Source organism: Labrus mixtus, chromosome 19, assembly GCF_963584025.1.
Source record: "Labrus mixtus chromosome 19, fLabMix1.1, whole genome shotgun sequence".
Taxonomy (NCBI): Eukaryota; Metazoa; Chordata; class Actinopteri; order Labriformes; family Labridae; genus Labrus; species Labrus mixtus.
In genome coordinates this window covers 4,792,949-4,807,740 of record NC_083630.1, presented here as the reverse complement: position 1 = coordinate 4,807,740, position 14,792 = coordinate 4,792,949, and the positions used below count along the sequence as shown (strand labels likewise).

Below are 14,792 nucleotides of genomic sequence, written 5' to 3'. Positions count from 1 at the left end.
TTGTTTACTGTGGCCTGTGTTTTCTCTTTGCAGCCAGTGATCAGTTTGGTTTGTGCATCTCTCTTTTTTTGTTGTCTTTTTAAAACCTGTATTCTTCTTCTGTGTTTTTTTTTTTTGTTCATGCGCCCTGCAGGAGGAGGACTTTGAGGAGATGGTGAAAACTGCCCAGACGATGGAGAGTCAGTACGGCCATCTGTTTGAAAAGGTCATAGTGAACGACGACCTCTCGACCGCCTTCGGCGAGCTGCGGCTGGCATTAAAGAAAGTGGAGATGGAGACTCATTGGGTTCCAGTTAGCTGGACTCACTCCTGAGACTGTAAACGGAGAAAAGGGAAGGGATTTTACACAAATATGCAGGTTTTTATCTTTTTATGTCTGATGTGGCTGGTGTAGGGGGGAGAACGGTTATAAAACATGACAGGTGGATCTGTCGCCATACCTGAGCTGCTCGGAGCTACAAGCTTCTGCCTGGGATCAGGTTGGATTTAGACCTAAGCTGTGGTCTGGATATGGATCTCCAGGTTGGACCAGATCTGAAAGAGTTGAGGCTAAACGGGCCCGTCTAGAATATGAGCCTTGGACATTGATCTGGGTCGCCCCGCCATGGTCACAAGTCGGAGCTGTTCTGGTCCAAACCAGAATGTGCAACCGCCCCGGATGATCACGCCAGCGGCAGTCCTGCCAGCACATCAACCAGGCCTCCATCTTTAGTGTGTTTTTAACATTAGACAATTAGAAACCAAAGGGATCTACATATTTCTTCATGTTTGACAACTTACATGCATATGTCTGTAAAAGAACACAACCTCAGAGGGGGAGACTGTTTCGCTATGTTCATGTGCTTCCATAATGCTTCCAAGACTGTTACTCCAAACATGGACACGTACACTCTCAGCAGTATGTGTCATTTTATTTAAGAGAAATTAATATATTTTCTGATATCCTCCAGTTGTGTTGTTCTGCAAACTTTAATTACACATATCATAACTTTAAGAGCAACCTGATCTACAGTTAAGCTCAGTTCTGGCAGGTTTGTTTTGTTTTGTTTTTTAACACTGGAGGCGTCTCTTCTTTCATTCAGTGTTTTGATTTAATCCCCCCAAGTCTAGTTTTTCCCCTCAAAAGCACATAGAGAGCCATTTTATTTAGGTGTTATATATTCCATTTTAGAGCCTTTTTAAAAAAAAAAAAAAAAACAGTCTTCATCTGAAGGTGCCCAGCATAACAGCTTTGCCATTTAAAGTCCCAGAACTGGACACTTTTGGCTGTCTGCTTGTAGAAAATGTCCACAATTGTGTTTTATTAGGGTGGAGTCTTTATTTTTATTCACATAAAAAATGGCTTAAGCGCCGCTGCCGTCCAGGTTTTTAACTCTTAAGAAATGCTGAGTAATTGCTCCTGATTTGATGAGAATCAGCCGTTTATTTCTAATTTTAGTCTCCAATTCCCAGTCCATTCTCCCCTTTCCTTTTATGCCCCTTCATAGAGATCATTTAAGTAATTAGTCCTGGCTGTGATTATCACAACTATAGCTAATGATGTGCAATTAATGAGGAGCAACTAAACATTAATAAAGGCTGCCACATAAAAGCCTGCAAAAAAAATATATATATATCAGTGTCTTTCTGACGCTTTTCTATGACATAAAAAGAGGCTGCAAGCTGAGCTGCCGCTAGTTGAGTTTCTTTTTAGATAGGGATTCCTTTCTTATCTCATCAATTCAAATAACTCGTAAAAATGAAATGAATGAAACTTTAAAATCAGTGTAACTTTGGCTGGGGGGCTGCTATCTTTAATTTGTTCTTCTCACTCACTGTATGAGCTGTACGGCCATCTCAGGTTGCATCGCCCAAATTCCTTAAACTCATTTATTTTGTGTTTTCCTAAAACTTAAGATTTTTTTTGTATTTGATATCTGTTCACGTTTAAAAAAGGGTTATATGGCGTTTTTATTCTGTTATTTAATGACATCACACATTTAAAGGGACGTTAACACCACGCACCTCTTTATTCTCCCCTTCTTTTATTCATGTTAGTAACACATTAAGTTAACTTTTTATATATATTATATTTAATTTGTTTCCCTCTTCATGTGTTGCCTCTCTGTCATGTGTTTAATTGACTGGAATCAGATTTGTATAGCAATAATTTTATTTCCTTGCTGTAAATGAAATGCTGTTTATGAGCAAGTTGTACGATTACACGTTATTCTTGATAACTACTACATTTTACATTAAAGAGAGCTCAACTCCACATGTTTGTTTTTTTCTTACGTTTTGAGGTATTTCATGTCTTCAGATGGGCAGCGATGGAGGGCAGTGATGTGTGAGGTGGAACGGTATGAGGAAAATATTCCAGCGTTTCTGGGATTTGTGCCCTTGAGTGCCATTCACATCTATCTTTGTTCTGTTCTTAAGAAAAATATTCCAGCAACATCTCTCAGCTGCCCCACAGAAGTTCCCTCCAGAGTGAACACTTGTGTCAACAGAGCTGACACCTTTCATGTCGTAAATGACGAGGCTGGAGAGTATAGTAAAAGTCAATCATGGCCTGTTTTTCTTAAATATGGCTCCACTACAGATGAATTCTGTTTAGATCAAATCTGAGTAGTTTCCCCACATTTCAATCACATGTAATGCACTTTCATGTTTCACTTGATGCAAATCGATGAATGTTTATCTTCAATTCTGTACTTTGAATAGAAGGAGTTAACATTGGCAGAAATAGCAGGCAGAAAAATGAGAGATGGAGATGGTGCTTCTGCAGCATGTCTGACACTTTTTATTCAGAATTTAATTATTCATCTTTATATGTGAGAGTAACAGCAGAATATGTAAAAGTTACTTGGAGAGGTGTTTTTCTATTTTTTTTTTACAAACTGCGAGCAGCTACTAAGATGCTCCGACACTGGTTATTGGGTAAACTGAAAATCAATGTGAAAGTGGGTGTATAATGTGATTCAGCTGTCACCTTGCCAACTGGATATAGTGTGAGTATGAAGAAAAGGGCCTGAATGTAGTGACTGCTCAAATCACCAGAGCAGTGCAGCCCAGTTAAACCCCAGCGTCCTGCAGCAGCTGTGTGCCAAATCACTAACTCAGATGTCACTGGACCTTTGAAAACAGAAACTCTCTGAGAGCTAAGGGGAGATGATGGGGGTGGTAAAAAGGGGGCTCTTGAGAAGTCCAACATCTAATGAGAAAACCCAATTGAGGATTCCACAATCCTTTACTTGATGGAGATCCCAAACAATTTCCCTCACCAATCCAAGTTAAGTCACCTAACCTTCACATTTCCTCTGTTTCAAAGCGCTCCCTCTGATAGCTGCTTGGAACATGGGGGTTTAAAGCTCAGGTGAATCAGGATGCAGCAAGTTGGGGGAGGAGGAGGAAGTTCTGGGGAAGGTCAGGAGGAGGTAACAGCACTCACACAGATCTGAAGGGAGGAACCAGTTATCTCACATCGTGCTCTGTCTTCATGTCCCTCACTCACTTTGTCTTCCTCTTTAAGTAGGATAACAGAGAAGTACAGGAACATGGTGCTGCCCCATAGTGCCCACTGATCAACTGCAGGTTAAGTGAGTGAGGAGGTGAGTGAACACATTTTTTCCCTTTCAAAAGTCATGAAGCTCAATGATTCATGTTTAGCACAAACAGCACCATGCCTTGTCCTGGGTGTTTCAGCAGTGAAAGAAATGCTTGGACAGACACATTCTGGACGTTTTATGTGGTTGTAAATTGAGCCTATTTCTTTTTATTTAACAAAGTCATATGCTGGCAAAGACACGGGTCCTTTTAACAAGCGGCAACCTTAGGTTGAAAAACGAAGAAAAAGCAGAAGTGCAAAAAACTGCACTTCCTCGAGTGTCTCCAGTGTTTAATGAATCAGTTGTTAAAATCCTGGCAAGTGGGCACTGATGTTCAAAATGATACAGCTCATTGCCAATTCCGATATTGATGCTTTTTAATTACTTCTTCGTAATTCTTTGTGTCTCTTTCTCAAGTAAGCGATGTGATTGGTTGTTTAAATGTTGTCAGCAGTTCCTCCTCTTGAAACGTCCCTGAGACGTCTCACAAACTGCATGTTGCTTATCTTCCTCAGAGATGGTGTAAGAATCCCAATCCCACATTTTTTAAGATAACGTCTGACCAAGAAAACAAATCAGTTGTGTCCAACATGTGACTTCTTCTTCTGCCCAATAAAAAAAAACCCTCCTCTGTTTCAGCAGATAGGTATACTGGCTTGACAACAACACAGCGGACACATCAGCTACTGACATTGGAACAAGCCAAATTATCGCTGATGGGCCGATGAAGGTCAACAGGGGTGATACCAGCTGATACAGATGCTCAACATGTATCAGTGCAGCCCGACTTTTTACTGAAGATCTCTTGAATAAAGGTTTCCATGTCTCAGACTTAATGGAGCCTCTTCCTGTCTTCAGTATTTTAGTTTTGGGTTTTTCCTCTTTTTCTGGATCATTAGGTCTTATTCACCTACTTTCTCATCCAGTGTGTGCTTTTCCATATATTTACGTTTGACTCAGTCTGACTTTGGATGAAAGGATGACAGGTTTTGTTTTGATTACGCTACATACCCTCTGGATGGGATTTACACTCCCTGCATGTTTTCTTTGCAGCTTAACGAGCACCTGATCATTTTTTCATCAAAGGAAGTGATGGACATGTTGTTTTATTTTATTCCTTCATGTTTCATCAGCTTGCACCACAAGGAGCCCACGCCACCCTCAGAATAACGGGAGTGTTGCAGCGGTCCAGATTCTATCTTTTTATCCGCTTTTCAAGTGAGGACGACAGAAACACGTGTTCTCATATTAAGTTTACATGGATAACGAGCGGCCAGGAGCTGACCACATGTGTCAAGGTACTTAAGATGAGGGATGATGTCATACTGAAATGAACAATGTGCGTACATTTAGGTAAAAGGCATTACCATACAGAAAGTAGTAGCAAATAAAGAGTTGCTTTCATAAATCTTCATGGAGCTGCATAAAAGTCCGCCTGCAGCCCCAGACTGATTTAAGATAACAAATCCTGCTTGGACTTTCTTCATCTTTCTCCGTCCTGCCCTGATGAGTGAGCTGCCATGTGAGTTAAGGCCAAGCGATTGCTTCCCCCGGCTCAGACATTAACACAGGCACTCACCAAATCAAAGACCAGCGCTCCGTCTATTCCCCGCTCGTTCCAGCGACTGTAATAGTTTAACAGAGCACGCTAGAGATTGGTAGATTTATAGCAAGAGAAGTTCAACTTTTTATCTCAGATCCCAGAGTTTAATGTGGCACTGCAGTACGCTCTCTCATGTATTTATTTTCATGTCCATAAATGTGTGCATTAAAAGAAGCCATTGTGGGGGAGACACGGGCCAAATCGAGAGAAGGGGTTCAGAGGAGAAGTGTGCTAAGGAGAAGAACATGGTTGGGAAAGTCAGAAAGCCCTTCCTTTCTCATGCACAGTACGTCGAAACCCCTCATGTGCCGCATGTTACGCTGCAATCATTTTGATTTACTACGTTTAAATTACAGCACCATGGTCAATATCCTGAAAAAGGGCTCAGTGTGATAAGCCCTGCCTTTGTAGCAAGACAAATTGTACATTATGAGCATCAGGAGGAGGGGGACACGAGCTCCTGCTGAGATTTTCATCTTATTCATACGTTTTGAATGAGCCGTCCTCGCTTCTCCCTGGCGTTCTGCTTTCCGGCCTTTCATGTGGTGACTCAGTTCATCACAGCGGCTTTACCGTAGCAGCCGGCAAGCGATGCCGCTCTGTTTTCCTCATCCTCAGTGAAATGCCCTTGACCATAGGGAGACTGTTCTGTAGACTAATGGGGCTTCAGGCCAGGAGCTTCTGCCCACCCTGTCTCCTCTGCCTAATTAGCCTCACCATTACCTCATGTCTGTGGGCAAAGGTCTTCAGGGCAAGGTACCTTGAGCTGTTTTTCTCAATCACAGGACTTGACAAACCCAAGGAGTGAACAGTAGATGCCCTTCATTCCTCCCTGGCGCAAAAAACACCCTTTTCACCTTGATGAGAATGTGTGGAAATCATAACAACACGCTCAGTCTAATAGCCGTGGCGCAGTTGGTCATTAATGCAGGGTGGCGTTTGTATACACTGCCTTCCAGGGCTGCGCAGGTTAACTTGATTCTGTTTGTGCATTTTGGAAATGAGATGAAGGGGTAAAAGTTCACCCCGGAGGCTCTTCTGGAGTGTCAAAATTCCTCCGACACATGTGGAGCTATAGTGCAGGGCACAGGGGCAGAGGCTGCACAAAGGTATTGACTATGTTAGAGCTGTCCACCTGTATTTTCTTAAACTTTCCTTGCATCCTTCCCCTGTGTCTTGTTGGCCTCTATAGGAGCAGTTTTTAATTACACTGACTCTGAACTGTCATCTTTAAAGTTAGCACTCTGGGGGTCAAGACCTTCTATGTGTGTGCTACAAATGAGCCTCGGCGCTGCCATGATCCTGGAGCTAAGGGAAAGTAAGGAAGACAAAACATATCACCTGCTTTCCAAATGTGTCTGTTCTCATTGCAATAAAGCATTCTTTTAATAGTCTGTATTATCCTGATGGCTTTCCAGCCGGGATGTCATTTGAACAAGTTTTTGCAACTTTTTTTAAAAACCCACCTCATGCGCGTGGAAATAGCCAAACAGTGTTTTCTCTATCTTCCAAACCATATTCCACTCAATAGGAATGCAGCAGTGCGTCCAGCTGGGGTAAGAGAGCCCAGCAGCAGTAGCCATGCTGACCTTGTGTAATGATGGTAAGTGGATTACAAGGAGGCCCTGGTCACTGGTCATTAATATTTAGTCCACTAGAGTTACCTCCATGTGGCAGCAGCTACACCACAGGGACTGAGCCCAAGACCTTCAGGATACCTGAGAAGCTCATTGCTCAGTGCACAGCTTCTTACAGTCGGTGGATTCTCCATGAAAAGCATCAGCTTGATCTGTAGGGTTTACAGACTGATCACCCAGGACCAGACTTTTGTATGAAGAGTGTTAAGGTTTCCATTGGTAGTACATGTCAATCCAAGTATCGACCAATCAAGTATCATGCAGTCAGTATGAATCCAGTATGAAAATCTTAAAATAAGAACTTCTTACTTGTTTAGACAGTGCTATAGATTTTTTTTTACTTGTTACAAGCGATTCAGGCCCAATTTTCTTTTTTAATCTTAAAATAAGATGCTGATCTGGACTTGTCAGGTGAACTTTTTTGACTAGAAGTTAAACATTAACCAAATCATTTTGAGCCTAAGCTTGATTTCACATACTGTACTTCCACAAGGCCACACATCATCACATTATGAATCCCTGCTTTTAAGAAAACACCGATACTCCACAAGCCATGTTCATGAACGTTACACAGACTCCCATGAAAACCCTAGAGATTAAAATAAAATATGTCTATTCACTGATGCAGGTTCTTCATGCACGCAAAGGACCTTGTAACAGATGCAGCCATCACATTGTTACTGTCATGTTCAGGGAAACATGGTGACATGTTAGGAGCTCTTGTCATCTCTGTATCAACAGTGTGCAGGGCTGACAGGAGGCTAACCCTGATCATGACAAACACAGATGGATCACTCAGCTTGTTCCCAGATACTAAAAGCCGAGGCCCTTGAGCGTACAGCCTCCACACACCATGTTTTGACACCTTGTCATCCTTTTTTTTTTTGATGCGTAGGTATGAGGACGAGCACAGAGTGACTCCATGTATACTCAACATGTGCTGTATGTGTTTCTAATAAAGTGCTCGCTCAGTCCTGATGGCCTTCCTGTCCACGTAGGAGTCATGATGGGAACTTGGATGATCCAAGGAAAGGATAAAAAACAGACTAAATCAAGAAGGAAATTATCTTAAGGGGAGCAAATTGGAGCTGGGAGAAAGACTCTCTTTTTGTACAGAATGAATAACAGAAAGTGGTGGGATTTTGTAATGGGTCGTGTCCTTTTACGAGGTGACGCAATTTCCAATAAAGAGCCATAGGACCAGTGAGGTTGCCAATATATTATGTGTGGAGCAGACAGGAGACTGGGCTACCAGGTTCTGTCCCGGGCAGACCGGGTGGACAGAGGGCAGATGTGTGAACAGATCTGTTCCAAACAACACTCAAAGCACTAAAGCAGCTGGGACTCAGATAAAAGACAGCGTTGCGACAGGGCCTTAAGACAAACAAACCGTAAAGTGTTCAACCTTCCCCAACCAATAACAGTTACTTTAACACTCAAGTGTGATGTCTTTCATAATTTTTCAGGCGCTTCTGAGGAAATGCAGCATTAGGGTCAAAAGGAAATGGCAACAAAAAAAGGGGCATCTGACAACAAAGGTGTGAGGAAAAGAAAAAGAAGCTCGGAGCCTTGTTAGTCGGAAACCAGAGGCTTGAGGGCTGACGGGAGTTCTTCCCGGCAGTCGGCCGGAGCCTGTGTGTCATGAGTTAACAGGTGTTGATGGCGGGGAGTGGTGCTGCAGTGGCCTGGGGAGCTGTTGAGGTTTTGGCTGCAGACAACATCTCCTAATGAGTGATGCTCCACAGGGGCTGCTGGTCAACAGCCAGCCAGAGGTTGAAAGAACTGAGCGCCGTGTTTAACCAAAGCCATCTGAAAGGAGGAAATGCCCACAGTCTAATGTCTGGCTGCCTGGCACTCTGACCTCTCATGCACCCCGTCGCGAGGCTCAAGCCAGCCTCCTCTGTCTGTCCCTCGGATCTAGAGACAGACAGACTGATGAGTCCTCAGAGTTTTGTGATCAGACTTCGTTGTTGACATTGGAACAGCTCACACTCTGACTGCCGTCTCTTGGCTTGTTGAAAACTTGTACAGAAACATGTTGTGTTCCCAAAAATTCCTCAGCTTCAAAGTGGCTTGAGGGTTGAGAAGAGAGTTGTCCTTTTCTTTGAAAACGATAGAGGCTACTGTTTGGGAACAATAGTCATGTGGTCGCAGTAACCTGATGTTCAAATCTACGTCTGTTGCATTACATTCCTTTTTCTGCTTCTGAAAGAAATCCACCAGAATGTCTCTAAAGGTCTACAAGAGGAAGTATCGGCCATCATTTCTGTTATATCAGGTTTTTAATGATCCTGAAAATTACTTGTGGTGTACATTTTTATGACTACTACCCAGACTTTATCTGCTAATGATGCTGGTTACCGCCTCAGTTAAATATACAAATGAGTGAATAAAGAAAATACTTCTATCTTAAAATCTTTGATTACTTTGGCATGATCTCAAAACCAAACAAAGGTCTCAGGCAGCAGACTTTGACGCTCTATATTTGACTAATTACACGAGAGCAGCTCAGCTATTTTAGAGTTTAATGCTTTTTACCATTTGCCGGGAAAGTATTTGGTTTCCTTGTAAAACACTTCCTGTGCTGTAACACGGCAGCACAGAAATATAACAAACACGACATTTTATATCTGCGGTCAATGTCTATTTTTGACTCAAGGGTCAAACAGAGACTATTGATAACCATCAGTCATGTACAATGACAGGGCAGGCCACCCTGGAAGCTAGCTGATGCTGATCTCCTGATGTGCTCCTGCTTTTGCTGCCTGTTAAACACAGCATGTGGTCATGGGGGGACATGAGGAATAAGACTCCAGACGTGTTAGTGATCCAGCCTGATGCAGCCTTCAGCCAGGATTCATAGACTTTCCTAGATCTAAACATTACAATTTGAATGATTCAAATCCTGTTTCCTTCACTCCCTCTCGCTGTTAAACACAAACACTGAACATACACTTCCCTGACTGATATATAGTTTTCACTTTATTCACCCCGGCTCGGTTTCCTTTGTTGTAATCTTTAATCTAATGCTAATGTTCCTGCTTTGTTCCAGCTTTGCAAATCTTGCGAATGTAAATAATCTGGAAAATTATGTTTTTCACCGATAGTCTGATTGATCAGCAATTCAAAAAAAAAAACACTGGAGAGTGGAAATATGGATGGAGATTGAAACTTGGAAGCAGTTGGCTTAATTCAGGATAAAGACTGAAGGCAGCGTAAAACTACAAAGACTGTATTCAACATGGACGTAGTCTCAGTGCTGTCACCATCTGGTTTCTGAAGAGACGTTTTGAAGCCTAACAAAAGCAAAATTGGAACTCTTATCTCCAACCAACTTCTGTGTAATCCAGAAGCAGGCAAAGAGGAGTTGAGGAACGCTAAATGAATGTATGGTTGCCCAACACAGCCATCAAGTTCATCCCACTTGTCATCCAGCTTGCATTTTCCAAACAAGGGAAAATAGATTTTTTATTTCTCAAAAAACAAAAAAAACATGCCGTTTAAGTACAACCATTATTGCCATTGCACAGGTACCATTGTGAGTAAAATACTAATGCAGAAAGTATCAGAAAAGACACTTTCTCAGTTGGTGTTGAAGAATCAGGAAAGGAAACTAAGACCATGCAGAGCAATGAGCGAGGCTGCTCTGTGCTGAAAACAAATGAAGTAATGACCAGAGTTGTCTCCAGGCAAAGTCCTCTCTATATTCTATTTGTCTGTTCACAGGTAGGTCTGTTTTTTCTTCCATGTCTTTCGAGAGGATGTCTCATTATTTCCAAGGCGTAATACTCTCTCTCTCTCTTTCTCTCTTTCTTTTTCTGATTAGCACGCTGGCGCCAACGCTGGAGCTGCACCAACATAAAGGTCTCAGGCAGCACCTCCTCTCTAACGATGGGAGGACATTGAACCAGTCCAGTCTTTCACTCACCTCTCACCTAAACTTAACAAGTTGCCCTCTTAGTCTGTTCTCACTCTCTCTCCCCCCCCCAAACCTCTTCCATTCCCATCTTCCACTCAACATCTATCTTCATCTCAGCCCACGTGTTCTTCTTCTCTCCCTTTCTAAAGAACAGGCTCACTCCTCTCCCCTCCTCTAACTTTGCCTGCTCCCTCTTCTCCTGTTCTCAGCTGCTACCTCAGCTCCCCCTTCATCCCGGGACAGGGGAGCGAAGGAACAAAGAGCCCCTGATGTCTTCCTGGAGAGGTTATAAAGCAAAAGTCAAATTGTATTAGCGCTCGCCGAGCGTGAGCGAGTGAGGCAGTGCCAAACGTGGATGGCCTCTCAGACTGCACTTTCAAAATAATAATTACACTGTTAGAGATGAAGCAGGGGAGACAGGAGAGCAAGGAGGTGAAGGGAGGAGGAAAGAAAGAGAGGGAAGACCTGTGTTTTCTTTTAAGCGTGCTTAACGTCTTGAGAGAGTAGAACCAGCTGCTATCTCCAGGCGAGGAGAAGGTGGGGAGAGGCCAGGCAACAAGATCAGTCGAGCACAATGGATTTTGCCAGCTCAAGGGTATTTTGAAGCCTTTATCTGGTAAACAGGTCAAGGTGGGGCCAACATATCCTCATATGAACCAGACCAGAGACAGTTGTCACAATTCATTTTTAGAGTAGTTGTTTGGGCAGTAGATGGTTGACAGGAAATGTGTGAAGAAAAAGGAGGGCCGATGTGTAACAAAAGATCAAATTTGATAACTGTTTCTATTGTCAACTCAATTTCAAAGCCTGCAGTACCAAGGCCAGACTAATGACCAGAAGAGACCCTAGAGTCCAGTTTTCTAATCAAATTGCATTAATTGTTTGTTTGTTTTTTAAACTTTACACAGTTTAATGAAAGATTTTAATCTGAAGTTGGAATCTGAGCTTGCCATTTTGTTCTCTTTGGCAATGAGTAATTTTGTTATAGTACCAATAGTGGGCGGTAACCAGTAGGTGTAGTAATACAGGTGAATGAAGATTAAGCTATGTGGCTTTATTGTGGGACATAACTACGGTGAGGATGAGCTGCAAGGATGGTGGTTGTTGTAGCACGGCTTTAACTGATCTGTTAACTATTCTCTCTTCTATTTCTCTCTTCCAAAGAGGCAAATCAACTTGAGCCAGCAGTAGTGATGCAGAGTGTGTGCAAAGATTCAGTGAAACACAGAAGAATTCTGCTTCAAAGTTTACTTAAAGATGTGGAGCGTCAACCAGGTAATTGGCAATTTGTAATTCATATTTGTCATGTTGGGGGACAATCAGTGAAAAAGTCCCACACTTAGAGGCTTCCCGTTGCCATGGAAATGTCAACATTTATGCAATACAGGTTAATTCATCAGCTGCCATGACTTTGTAAAACATGGTAGTGTGCAATAAAAACACTAAAGTACTGTATGACAAAGGTTAAAATACCCAACAAGCCTGGCAGCTAACAAAAGCATTATCTAAATGTTACATTCTTCTTGACGGAGGTCGGTTTGGTAGATTGATTCGACTCACAATTGAAAGGTTGCAGGTTTCAATCCCTGGCTCATGGCATAAGACACTGAACTCGATTGCCCCCGAAGTAAAAGACATCAGGGTGTGATTGTATGTAAATGTGGTAGGTTTGATCCTGACAGGATTGGTATAGCAGCCTCAGTGTATGAATGTGAATGTGAAATAATAATAATAAATAATAATAATAATAATAAATTCATATCATTTCACAAGAATCATGCACATGAACAGATGCTTTCCAAAGCGACAACCAGACATTCAATAGGATTTTCATGCTTTATATTTTTGTCTATTTCTGCATTAAATGACAAGCTGCAGGTTTAAAGAAAACACTGTATCAGCCCGTCAGAGGGACTGGGAATTCTCAAGTTTTATGATGATACGATTTTCTCTAAGATATGTTTTGTGGTAACGTGCACGCTCATTCAGCTTCTCTGGAAAAACATAAAAGATGTTGTAAAGTGCTTCACTGATTTTTACAAAAGGAGCCAAGGCGCACTTTGCAGAACTGCAACCAAAATAAACAAAATGTGTTTTAAGTCATGTAGATTTAGGTTTTGTCATTGGGTTTTTTTTCCCACTGAATCCCAATGGCCATAAATCTTCTGTTACTTCTATATTTGACAAGCATACATCCACTCCAAAGAAAGCACTGGCACCAAGTGATAGCCACTAGAAATATATATTGTGCACAGTATTTGAAAGCCACAATTGCAGGTTTGTGTTTAAATGATGCTCAAGCAATGAGATTGTTGCAGAAAATATTCTCAACAGTATCAGGTTTTGTTTGCTGAGATGCATTTAGATCCGATTTTGATTAATTTGCATGTGAATGTGACACATCCAGCTCCGAGGAACAGTAGTTGTTGCCTTTTTACGGCTATTGCCACGTGACATTTCTCTTATTTTAGAGGGCAATATGTCTCAATGATTTGTTCATGTGGATATTCTTCAGGCTGTGTGTGTATTACCAATAATTATGTCCAGTTTTCTTTGGCACTGCTTTGGTTATCCCTCTTTACAGCTTGAGTACGACCTAATGCATTTTTCCATTGGCCTCTTTGCCTATTTAAACAGTGAGTAAACCCAGCAATTACTTTTAGTGACCGAATGATCTCATCGTTGTCTGTCAGACTTAAAAAAAAAAACGGGATAAAAAAGATAACCTTGTTAGCAGTGACCCAGAGTGCACTACAAAGTACCCGACGTGTGCTATAAACTGCTCCGTGCAAAGGAAAGTTATATTACAAGTCTGCAAGCTTCTTGTCCATCACAAGTCACTCATGCTGAATCCCATTTCAAAGCACTTGCCCTGAATTCTCAGTGCCTAAAAACACAAAGGATTATGGGAAATGACAGATGGGATTCTGGAGATTTTTTACAACCCGGGGATGTGGTCACCGCCTCTTGTTACAGTCCTTTTTTACTGTTTTCTATTTTAGGAGCTCACATGGATTAGTGCGACATATCTCACAGGTGCTCATTACGATGACCAGGGTCACCCCGATACAGTGCTCTGCCTTAACCGCACAGCCAGGAGACGCGCTGAACTCGATTTGACTCCAAACCCTAAAAAACCCTTCGGAGGATTTCAATTCATGCCTTTAAAGCTAGAGGAAGAAATACAGGGGATATGCTCTTTAACTCCTTTTAAAACCAGGAAACATAGCCGTAGTCGGGCGCCTCCTCTTCATCACTCTTCTCACTCACGCTCTGCTTTTGTGTATGTTTAATGTTAATGGAGTGTTGTGGAGGGAGCAATCACTGTGTCCATGTGCAGAGACGCCATGCAGCAGTAACTCTCTTTGCGTGTGTGTCATCAGTGTGTTTCCGTGTGCTTCAATCAGAGCCTGAGCTCAAGCATTGGAGAAACAGCACGAAGAGCAGTTGTGTTTATTATGCTATATTAAGTTTAAGAGCATCTAAGAGCCAGCAGGTGCTTCTGAACTCCTCGTTTATTTATTCAGCTTTTTAAAAGACCCAGGATGGGGAAAGCTTTTCATTTAATCCCCTTTAACAAACAGCAATTAGGCTGACTAATGAGACCAGGGGTTAGATATATTAAGACCCTCGTTTATCCTGCTTTTCTTCCCTTACCCCTTCCCACTTTGGTCTCCCATCCTTCTTTGCTTTGTTTTTGGTATACTTTCTGCCTCACAGACAGACACACAAACGCACAAACTTTACGTCATCTCTGTCTGAATTTGCTCAACAGTTTGTCTGAGCTCAATTGCCTTCAGCAGCCGAAGCTCCAAGACGCTGTTAAAGAGTCCAAATGCTGCTTAATTTAGTCAGCTACCCACTTGTTCCAAATAAAATACCTGCAGGTCAAGACAAACTCATAAATCAACCCCTGTAACAACCTCAGCAACCACAAAGATCTCTCTTTATACTAGAGATGAGCTACTACCCGCACCCCCCCCCCCCCCCCGATATTTTCTGATTGATTTACACGCAGACTCAATCCAGCTCACACAAATGGTTTA

The 14,792-nt window shown here is 42.2% G+C and overlaps 1 protein-coding gene across 6 annotated transcripts in view; it reads left to right on the top strand.

Moving 5' to 3' along the window:
• mpp7a (MAGUK p55 scaffold protein 7a) overlaps positions 1-2,254 on the top strand; it is a 147,675-nt gene extending 145,421 nt beyond the window's left edge. For all 6 annotated transcript variants that reach the window (XM_061064133.1, XM_061064136.1, XM_061064132.1 and 3 more), the window contains one exon: positions 134-2,254. In XM_061064133.1, coding sequence (XP_060920116.1) covers positions 134-313 — 180 coding nt within the window. In that variant the 3' untranslated portion in view covers positions 314-2,254. The remainder of the gene's footprint in view (positions 1-133) is intronic.
• Positions 2,255-14,792: the final 12,538 nt, after the last annotated feature.